Raw genomic sequence first — 11,161 nt, 5'->3', positions numbered from 1 at the left:
CTATGTATAGGGTTTCTAAGAAGCAGATGATGGGTTTGAACAGGGAACTTTGTGGTTGCAATCCCATGCTTCACTCACAGCACCACACCAAGACTCTGTGGTGTGGCCTACAAGAGATAAAAAGAGAGAAGAGTGAGCAGAGAAGGAGGGGCTTACTACCACCAAAAAAGAAGAGCTGGGAGTGGAGTGTGTCCTTTGGACCTGTGTCCCTGCGCTGTGGAGCTGCTAGATCCAGGGAAGACTGATGTCAAGACACATGGAAATGTCCATGGAATGCTGGGCCTACAGATGCTGCAAGGAGTCAAAGACCTTCTTCCAGAGCCTGTGCGTTGAATTTGTACTTCTAGCCTTCTAAACTGTGAAAAAATAAATAAAACTCTGTTTGCTAAAGTCATCCACTTTTGATATTTTTGTTATAGCAGTACTAGATAGCTAAGACACCACCACATATAAGATTATTTTAGTTGTTCAACACTTGGCATAATCAATTGTTCTAATTATAAACATTGAATAAATATGCAGCAACCACATATTTATTTTGTTTTGTTATACTGTGATGGCTTGTGTGTTGCTATGATGCTGGCAGCTATACTATTGGTATTTTAAATACCAGCAGAGTCATCTGTGGTGGACATGTATCAGTGGATCAGACAGACTAAGACAGACTAGGAAGAAGGAAAGGCAGGCTACTTCTAAATGGTTAGCCACTGAAAACCTTTTGAGTAGCAGTAAGACATTTTCAGATATAGTGCCAGAAGATGAGCCCCTCAGGTTGAAAGGCACTCAAAAAACAACTGGAGAAGAGCTACCTCCTCAAAGTAGAGCTGACCATAAGAATATGAATGGAGCAAAGCATTCAAGACCTTCATTTGCTGTTGGAGAACAACTCAAAATGAGAAGAAATAGTTGCAAACATCCATTAATAAATGGAATATGGAATTATTAAGTATGAATCTAGGGCAACTGGAAGATGTAAAAAACAACATTGAATGTACAAAGTTCGTTGTCCTAGGCATTGATGAACTGAAATGGACTGGTATCAGCCATTTTGAATTCAGCAATCACATGGTTTACTATGCCAGGAACGTCAAATTGAAAAGAAATGGCATTACATTTATTATCAAAAAGAACATTTCTACATCTATCTTGAAGTACAATGCTGTCTGTGGTAGGCTAATATCTATATACCTACAAGCAAGACCAGTTAATAACATTATTATTCCAATTCACACACCAACCACTAAAGCCAGTGATGATGAAATTGAAGAATTCTACCAACTTCTTCAGGATGAAATTGATCAAAAATGCAATCAAGACATGTTAATAATTTCTGGTGATTGGAAAGCAAAAGTTGGAAACAAAAAGAATCAGTAGTTGGAAAACATGGCCTTGGTGATAGAAATGATGCTAGAAATCGCATGATAGAATTTTGCAAGTGGTTACGAATTGGGCTGTGAACTGCATGGTCAGCAGTTCGAAACTACCAGCTGTTCCATGGAAGAAAGATGAAGACATTTGACACAAGGCCCCTGGTGGAGTGGCCTCACTGGGGCACCAAGGTGTGGTTATTTTCAGGCGCTGCCTCACACCACACACTCTGGCCGTGGCTGCCCTCAATGAAGATGGCAGTGACCCATAAAGGCGCAGAATATGAGGGAGAACTGCAGCGTCCGGAATGGACAGGAAGGAGGTGGGCCAGCTCCAGCAGAGCCTGTCTAAGATCACACTGATGAGGTAGGGGCTCCCAGCAACACCCAATAGGTGGGACAGTACAATCTGGAAGGCCTCTGCTGTGGACAGCCATGCAGGAATCATCACACACACAATGGCCCAGTTCATGGACAGCAGTGTATCCCTAATAAAAAGGAACATATAAGTGGTCAGGATGCTGCCATAGGCACAGGGAAGGACAGGAAAAGGAACAGTGTGGAGCCCAGGACATCAGCAGCATAAAACAGTGGGCCTAACCAGAGGTTGGAGTGGCAGAGGCAAGCCCACACCCAAGACACTGGTCAACACAAAGATGAGGCTGTCAGAAGAGGAGCAAGCGTCTCCTCCAGGACCAGCCAGGAACACAGCAGGAATGCAGGAGCCCACAGAGCCAGAGAGCCTGTGACAAAGGCCATAGCAGTGAAGCCAAGGGATAACAGGGTAAAACTAAGACCTCAGAGCCCAGAGTCAGTCCCCAGCCACATCCTTCACTTGGATCCTGCAATGTAGCCCAGATCACTGCCCACAGGGTTGGCATCTGACTCCACTGGTCTCTCCTGGGATGAAGGATGATCCCAGTGTCACCAGGAAGCAGAATGCAGTGCACCAAATGTGAGATACTTCCGATTGTACCTGTCACCCAGGTAACCAAACACAGGTGCTAACACCTTATAACTGGAGATGAACACCGTATAGATGAGCCGGGAACTACTGTTTACGATGTCGAAGAACTGCTCGAAGTAAGGAAGGACGCCAGCCACGGTGAAGCGATCCATGTAGTTGAGATTAATGTAGCCCAGCATGGAAACTATGAGAGTCCAATGGCCCAAAAACAAGCCAGTGATGCGCAAGTCCCTCCTGGTCCCTGACCTCGGGATCCCCAGACTTCGGGACCCCCTTAGGCCCCGGAAACCCAGGGTGCCGGGCACTAACCCATCAGTCCATGTCATCCGCCAGGCTGAGGAAGGTCATGGTGTCAGAACCCGCCTTGGTCCCTGGGAGCTGCCGGCGCTCGGTTCTCACCAGTGATCCCACCCAGGTTAGGAGCGCACTACACTGCTGCTCAGTCCAGGCGCTGAGACCCACGGCTGTGTTGCCTTAGAGTTGGTCAGGTGATGCTGTCAGAGTTCTTCGTTTTGACGAAAGTCACCATACCTTTTTTTTTTTTTTTTGGTCACGCTTTCAGTGTTGTGCCTATGAAATCTTTGCCTAATGCAAGAGCATGAAGATTTTCTCTTGTTTATTTTTTCTCTAGAAATTTTATGGCGGTGGTTGTGTGCCACTGAGTCGGTTCCAACTCGTAGGGACCCTGCACAGGCTTTGTAGTCTATAAATCTTTACAGGAGCAGAAAGTCTCATCTTTCTCTGGAGGCTGGTAAATTGGAACTACTGACCTTGAGTTATCAGCCCAGCTCATAATCCACTATGCTACCAGGACTCCTTTGAATTTTTATAGTATTAGGCCTATATTCCATTTCGTGAGAATTTTTATATATAACATGAGATACAAATTAAAATTTTATTTTTGTATAAGGAAAACTGTAGAAAAAGTGATGCATTTGAGTTATGGTGTTACAGAAGAGTATTAAAATTAACATGAACTGCCAGAAGAACAAACAAATCTGTTTTGGAAGAAGCACAATCAGAATGCTCCTTAGAAGCCAACATGGCCAGACTTCGTCTCTCATACTTCAGACATATATCACAGGAGGTACTAGTCCCTGGAGAAAGACATCATGTCTGGTAAAGTGGAGGGACAGCGAGAAAGAGGGAGACCCCACAACTTGATGGATTGGCACAGTGACAGCAGCAGTTGTGAGGATGGCAGAGGACCAGGCAGTGTTTCATTCTGTAGTACACAGGGTCTCTATGAGTTGGAACGGACTCCACAGCGCTTAACAATAACATATGGTTATCCAATTGTTTTAGCACAATCTATTGAAAAGACTATTCTTTCTCTGTTTGATTGCTTTTACACTTTTTTAAAAAATGTTTTATTGTGAATTATGTGATAGTTTACATGGGAGAACATTAACTTTACATTCATCCTATTGTACATCGTTTCATTGGCATGATTACAATCCCCTCCATGCATCATTATACAACCAAAGGGTGTACCCCACAAGCCTGCCCCTCAGTCTGCTTTTACACTTTTGTCAAATATCAGTTGTTCATGTATATGTGGGTCTACTTTGTTTTACTGAGCTGCCAGTCTTAATGCCAGCACTACACTGTCTTATTGCTTTAAGTCTTGAAGTCAAGGAGAGTAAATCTTGTCCTTTTATCCCATCTGGGTTGGAAAAAGAGGTCTGATACATTTTAATTTCTGCTCTACCATTTAATACTGACATGATTAAGTCAGTTAAGTATGTTTATTACTTATTTACTTACTTGTTCCATTGTTAGTATCTTAGTTTTCTAGGGCTACCGTAACAAAGTACCACAACGCAGGTGACTTTAAAGAACAGAAATTTGTTGTCTCACAGTTCTGGAGGCTAGGAGTCCAAATTAGGGTACCAGCTGTGTTGGTTCCTGTTGAGAACTTTCAGAGAGGAGCTGTTTATGCTTCTCTTCTAATTTCTGGTGACTGCTGGTGGTCTTTGGTGTTCCTTTGTTGCTTAAAAGTGCATCTGTTTCCATCGTCACATGGCATCTGTTCTTTCCTCTGTGAATCTCTGTGTCTCTTCTAACCCTTATAAAACAGGACTCAGAAGGGATTAGTACTAGGCCCATCCTACTCCAGTAGAACTGGCTAACTGATAACAAATAAGGGCAAACTCACAGGCACAGGGGTTTGGATTTCAGCATATCTTTGGGAGGGGACATGATCCGATCCATTATAGTTAGGATTAAATATTATAGTGCTTGGGTTAAATGCTAATTATGAAGACTCTGTATTAGGGAGATGGCTCTGGAACAAAAAAGCACTGGAGCTACAGGGGGACAGATGGATTTAATGTGTTTATTTGAGACTTCCCTCTGACCTCCTCAGTGCAGAGACATGTGTCTGTTCTTTGAGCTTAGAAACTGAAGCTTTGCAGACAGCAGGACTGATCACATTGAACCAAAACAACAACAGCCAATGAAGGCAAAAAACCCAAAAAACTGGTCAGGATCCCTGAATCTAAAATTATCATTCCACTGTATCAACAATGTCTGTCTAAATTTTTGAAATTTTAATTTTAAAATTGAAAGGTTAAAAAAAAAACAACAACCTTATAAACTAGGTTACAGAACCTTTTGGATCCTCTTGACATGGATTTCTCCAATGCGTTCTCTCTTTTTTTTTTCCAGTCTTTGCAATTCTTATCCCTGCCAGTCTTCCAGTGTCCCTAGTTACAGGCCAACTTCAACTGAATGGGAGGAGCTACTTCCCAGAGACTGTTTCCAGCCCCACATCCCAGTGACCAATGGTTCTGCCTCCTGGGCACCAAAAAGAATCCTGGTCACTTTGTTTAGTATCACGTGAATGTTATGTCCAACAGGATGGCTGGTGGGCCGAAGAAATGTTTTTCTTGGATTGGTTTCTGTCTTATTTGTCTTAAAATGGTGAGTTTTCCATCCCAATTCACCTGCAACTATTTAGAAGGGGGAAAAATGCATTAATGATCTTTCTTTTTTGTTTTTTTGGGGGACTGGAAAGTAGGGAGATAGAAGTCAAAATACTTATGGACCATACCAAGTGTATATGTCTGTGCATTTGAAATTCAATGAAATGTCCTAGAGAAGTAAAACAAGGTCATCATTATATTTGAAGAACAAAGATTTCCAAGAAATCTGTCAGCGGTTCCTGACTTAGTTCAATAGGCAGATTCAGGGAGAAAAATGAAATAGTAATATGACCTGCCTCCAGTCTCTAAATTCTATTTAGGTTTCTGTTGCGATAGATTTTAGTGTTGGGAAATGTTTTGTGCAAATAAAATATTCTGTATGGATGGAAATCTGCTCATATTATACATAAAAGTTTTGTGATTAAATTGTTATTCCTCTAATTTATGTTTTATGTTTACCAAAATGTTTTCCTTTATAGTTCTAATTTTCTAAACTTTTCCTTTCAGGTTGCTTCAGCAAAAACAGGTAAACTATTCTGAAATGCCAGTTCTCTCCTCCATATTTAACTCTAATTTCCTCTATTATTTTATTGTTACTCTGCAACATAATGGCTGGAATAAAAAACAACCCAGTAGTCCTCAAATTGATTCCAATACATAGCAACCCAATAATGACTATTCTAAGCAAGAAGGGATCAAGTGTTTGAACACTTACTGTGTACTAATCACTTCGGTGCTAGGGGGATGATGGAAGCCCTGGTAGTTGTTAAGTTGTTGTTAAGTGCCGTCGAGTCGATTCTGACCCATAGTGACCCTGTATAGGGTTTCCAAGGAGTAGCTGCTGAGCTTGAACTGCTGACCTTGCAGTTCAAACAGCTTTGTAGTCTGGCGCATTAACCCACAGCGCCAAGTGGGCTAAACATTAGGTTGCTAATCACAAGGCTGGCCATTCAAACCCACTAGCTGCTCTGCTAGAGAAACACGAGGCTGTTTACTCCCGTAAAAATTTGTAGTCTTGGAAACCCTAAAGAGCCATTCTAGTCTGTCCCATAGGGTTGCTGTGAGTCAGAATTGAGTTGATTACAGTGGGTTTTGGGAGATGATAACTGGAAAGAGCCATAAATAGATCAAATCTAAAAGACATGTCCTAGCAAGGTATCTCCATTGAATACTGTAATGTATAGAGTCACATTGTTGTTATTGTTGTTAACAACAACAACCAAAGTGCTATCAAGTTGGTTCTGATTTATAGTGACCCTGCATAGGGTTTCTGAGGCTTTAAATCTTTGTGGGAGTAGAAAACCTCATCTTTCTCCCATGGAGTGTCTGATGGATTTGAACCTTGTAATTTGCAGTCATGTCTACAATATTGCAATGACTATCATTCCAGTCAAAGAAGCAAAATCTTAGTCATAAAGAGTGAAGAGTCTGATTTACATAACTTAAAAAAATTGTCTTCAGAGGAATTAAAGGAGAAAACTAGAAAGGATGCTTTTGACTAAATTGTCAAGATACCCTACTTTAATCAAAAAGGACTCTATATTTCAAAATATTTACTCTGGTAAGGTTATGTGTATAGTCATCCATCTTTTATGTTTGTTTTTGTTTTTTTTAAAAAAAAAAACTATTTGCAATGAACAAGTCATCAATCTTGCCAAATTCTATCCTGGTATCTACAGCAATGTTTCTATCACCAAGGCTGTATTTTCCAGTATAAAAGTGTAATACTGATCCTTTCTCTTTGTTTCCAACCATTGCATTCCATTCACCAGTATTTATTAATACATCTCAATTACAACAGTCCTAAAATGTAGATATTAGTAATATTACTTGTTTTTCAAGGGAGCATACTAGATTAGAAGAGGTCAAATAACTTGTGCATACATGCACAGGCTAGTGTGGCTTTCAATTTCCCAGGCAGTCTCATTCCAATGAGCAGGACTGGTTAATATAGGAAACAAGATGAACTGGAGGAACAAAAGGAGTTGAGAGACATCACATGGCCAGAGGAAAGGAGACATATCATACAAGAACAATAATTGGGGAGCAGAGAGGAATGTGTGTGGGGGTGAGATAAAAGTGGGAGCCCCTGCTTGAGCTTTATATCCTGCAGTGGGGAGAGGACACATGCCCTACCTACAAATTCAGCTTCTGCTGGCAAATGGTTAAGATTAGCAGGTCTGCAACTGCTCCCTAGCATAAAGACCATCTAAATTTTCTTTCAGTAGCAAAGGAGACAGGCTGGGTGATGTTCAAGGAATGTCTGGTCAGTGCACAGTGGAGACTTTGTTCGTTTTTGCAGAATGATTATTTCTGAGATGGTGCCAAAGTCAACTATCTGGGCTATTGGTACAGAAAGAGCTTGTCTGTAATATTCACGTGGGGATTTGGCAGGTGGGGGCCAGATGGGAGTAGGCATTTGTTATTTGGGACTCACACATTTGGTCTGTATTTACTTTTTCTCTTTGCCCTAGAGTTTTGTTTATTCGTTTTGCCCTTTAGTTTTGAAATTTGCATATAGCAATTCTACCCACCAATTTCCAATGCAAAAAAACAAATGTCAATTTCAAGTTGAAAACTTACCTATTTTGGTTTGAGCTTTTCCTCCACTTGGATCTCTTAGAACCAGGATTTTTATAAAGCAGTACATCTGATTACCGTGTGTCTTCATGATCTAGTTCGTACTGCTAAAATAGAAATACTACAAAGCAGATGGCTTTAACACACAGACATGTATTCTATCAGTTAAGAAGGCAAGAAGTTTGAATTCATGGCTCCAGCTCCTGGGAAAGGTTTTCTGTCTGTGTTAGTTAACAGCTCTGGAGGATGGTCCTTGTCTCCTTTCAGTATCTACAGATCTCTCTGTATCTAGGTATCAATCTTACCAAGTCTAGGAGTTCCTCAGTGGAGGAACCCCCAGTCCAAAGCAAGCACTTACTTAGTCCTGGCTTTTCTTGCTTGGTGTTCTCTGCTCTCTTCTCTTTCCTTTCATCTCTTGCATAATAAAAGGTGTTACAGACCACTCCTCAGGGAACCTCCTCTTACATTGGAACAGATCAGGGATATAACAGGAGTTAGAGTGCTCAATCCCACCCTTAATCTTTTTACTGGTTTGTCACATCAGATCACATGATGAAGGGGCATCACCACATAACTGCCACTTTACATTCCCCTAGAAAATGCTGACCAGGCCAGGTGAGAAGGGACAATGGTGTCTCATTTTATGCTGTTTGTTTTAGGTCTTTCTGTTTGTTTTATGGTTGAAATACTCCTCACTTATCAACAATCTCATGATCTGACATTCCACATTTATAGCAATAGTATAACATCTAATTTCTGACTGTTCTGCACATTAACAATGTACATCTGGCAGCAAGATGTGAGGCGAGAGGAACGCTGTCTGTGATGGTTAAGGTTATGTGTCAGGTTGGCTAGCTCATGATTCTCAGGAGTTTGGCAATTATGTAATGATGTAATTTGCCAGGTATATAATGATATGGAGTCCTGGTGTGGTGCTGTGGGTTAACACACTGGACTGCAAAGTCAGCTCTAGCCTTCTGTGGCTATGTCCTTGTCCATGGGCTCAAGTGTCCCCAAGTCTCACCACACTTTGGACCAACCAGCCCTTCCTCTTCTCTCTCTCATCTCCAAGTCAAAGGGAATCAATGGACTGGGGTTGAACTCAGCCCATTTCTTCATTGCTGCCTTTCCCCCTCTTCCACTCACCAGTAGACCAATGTGGTCGCCAGCAAGCTTACATGCTTGTTTGTGTGTTCCCTTTGAGTTTCAGTCTCAGAGGGGAGTTTGTTCTGTAGGATCTTGATTGCTTGCCTTGATGGCTTCCTGGTGAACGAACAGCTTGTTTATTCTTGTAGTAGCCAGTTAAGCTGACATTCTGTTTTGAGTTTTTCCTGATGATTTTTTTATGAAGATTTATCATTTGTCATTCTAGCTGTTCCAGGCTGGTCTGCTTGTCCTTGTTAGTGGGAATGTCCCACCTAAGAAAGTTCTGGGTGGGATTCAGGAATCCACCTAAGGTCCTATACACTGCAAAGGCTCAGCAAGAGGCCTATTTCACTGGGCAAGTTGTAGAACCCCTTTTAGGTATTCCAATCAGTTATAGGTTGAAGATGTGCTTACAAGTTTTCTGTAATCATATTTCCCAACATTCCTTTCTATCCCACTTAATGTCTATTTTACAATAGTAGGCAAGAGAAACCAATATTCATAAGACAGTCAAGCATTTTAGTATTCTTTCCCCTCTTCAAACTATGCCTAGATCCCTGTATCACAGAGCAGCTATTGAGTTTGGACCACTGACTTTGCAGTTTAAACCAAACTTGCAGTCTAGTGCTTATACTATAATGTCACACCAGGACTCATAGGATTATACAATACTTGTCCTTTTGTGATTAACTTCCTTTATTCCACATGTTTTCAAGGTTCATGCATTTTGTAGCATGCATAAGGATTTCATTTTTCTTTATGAGGCAGGTGTTTACTTTTGTTTCTTAATTTGTTTTGTTTTTAACTTTTTATTGTGAGTTGAATTGAAGGTTTACAGAGTAGATCAGTTGTCCATTCAATAATTCATACACATTTGTTTCATATCATTGATTGGAATCCCTACAACATAACAATACTTATTTCACTTCGTCTTTTGTTTCCTGCTTCGGTTCCTCCTTCTTTCCTAACCCTTCAGAACTCTGTCCTTGGACAAATGTTGCCCTTTTTATCACAAATGATTGATTTTCTAAGATGTGCATACCTCTCTAGTATTATTGTTATGATTTCCCTTATTGATTTATTATTTGATGGAAAGCTGAGCCATGAGAAGGAGTTCATTTCCAGATCTGAAGGGTGACTAAGGACCATAGCTTTGGGACTTGCACCAGTCTAGCTGACCAGTAAGCCTGGTGGTTTTTTTGTTTTATGATTGAGTATTGTTTCACATTTTTCTCCCATTCTGTCCAGCACCTTCTAATGTAATGCCTTTCAGAGCAGTTCATAGCTGGGTACCATCTAGTTCTTCTGGTCTCAGAGTCATGGAGACTAATGTTTCCAGGATCCATTAGTCCACTGGACTAAATGTATCCATGTGTCTTCAATTTTCATCACTCTTTGTCAGTGGATGGCTTTAACAAACAGAAACGTTTGTTTGTTAAATCCAAATTCAGAGGACTGATGCTGGAGAAAGGTCCTTGTCTTCCTTCAGCATCTGTAGGCCCAGAATTCCTTGGAGAGCCTCATGTGTCTTGGTATCACTCTTTTGTTTAATTTCTTTTATTTCTCAAAAGAGGTTGACTCAAAATACAACCTAATCTTGTAGATTTAATCTGGTCTCATTAACATCATGTTATATTGTTACTATATTGTTATATGCCATTGTGTTGATTCTGACTCATAACTACCCTGTGCACAACATAACAAAACACTGCCTGGTCTTACAACATCATATTTCAGCCCATTGTTACAGCCACTGTGTCAATCCATCTTGTTGAGGGTCTTCATCTTTTTCACTGACCCTATACTTTGCCAAGCAAGGCTGTATCATCTGCATATTGCAGGTTGTTAATGAGTCTTCATCCAATCCTGATGCCATGCTTTTCTTCATAGAACCCAGCTTCCAGCACTGTTTGCTCAGCATACAGGTTGAATAAGTATGGTGAAAGAATACAACCTTGTTGCACATCTTTTTTAATTTTAAACCCTTCAGTGTGCCATGTTCTGTTTGAACAACTGCCTCTTGGTCCATGTACAGATTCCTCATGAGCACAATTAAGTGTTCCAGAATACTCATACTTTGCAATGTTGTCCATAGTTTGTCATGATCCACACAATCAAAAGCCTTTGTGTAGTCAATAAAGCACAGGTAAACATCTTTCTGATATTTTCTGTTT

General features: G+C 40.8%; 1 protein-coding gene and 1 pseudogene across 1 annotated transcript in view; one reads left to right on the top strand and one right to left on the bottom strand.

The window, feature by feature from the left end:
- Positions 1-1,613: 1,613 nt before the first annotated feature.
- LOC102818895 lies at positions 1,614-2,622 on the bottom strand (annotated as a pseudogene).
- A 2,574-nt stretch (positions 2,623-5,196) lies between these two features.
- FNDC7 (fibronectin type III domain containing 7) overlaps positions 5,197-11,161 on the top strand; it is a 42,267-nt gene continuing 36,302 nt past the window's right edge. Inside the window, exons 1-2 of the mRNA XM_006865979.1 lie at positions 5,197-5,259; positions 5,769-5,787. Of these exons, the coding sequence (XP_006866041.1) occupies positions 5,197-5,259; positions 5,769-5,787 (82 nt within the window). The remainder of the gene's footprint in view (positions 5,260-5,768; positions 5,788-11,161) is intronic.

The sequence above is a fragment of the Chrysochloris asiatica genome, unplaced genomic scaffold, assembly GCF_000296735.1.
Source record: "Chrysochloris asiatica unplaced genomic scaffold, ChrAsi1.0 scaffold00085, whole genome shotgun sequence".
In the NCBI taxonomy this organism is placed as follows: Eukaryota; Metazoa; Chordata; class Mammalia; order Afrosoricida; family Chrysochloridae; genus Chrysochloris; species Chrysochloris asiatica.
This window is presented reverse-complemented; position numbering and strand designations above follow the sequence as displayed.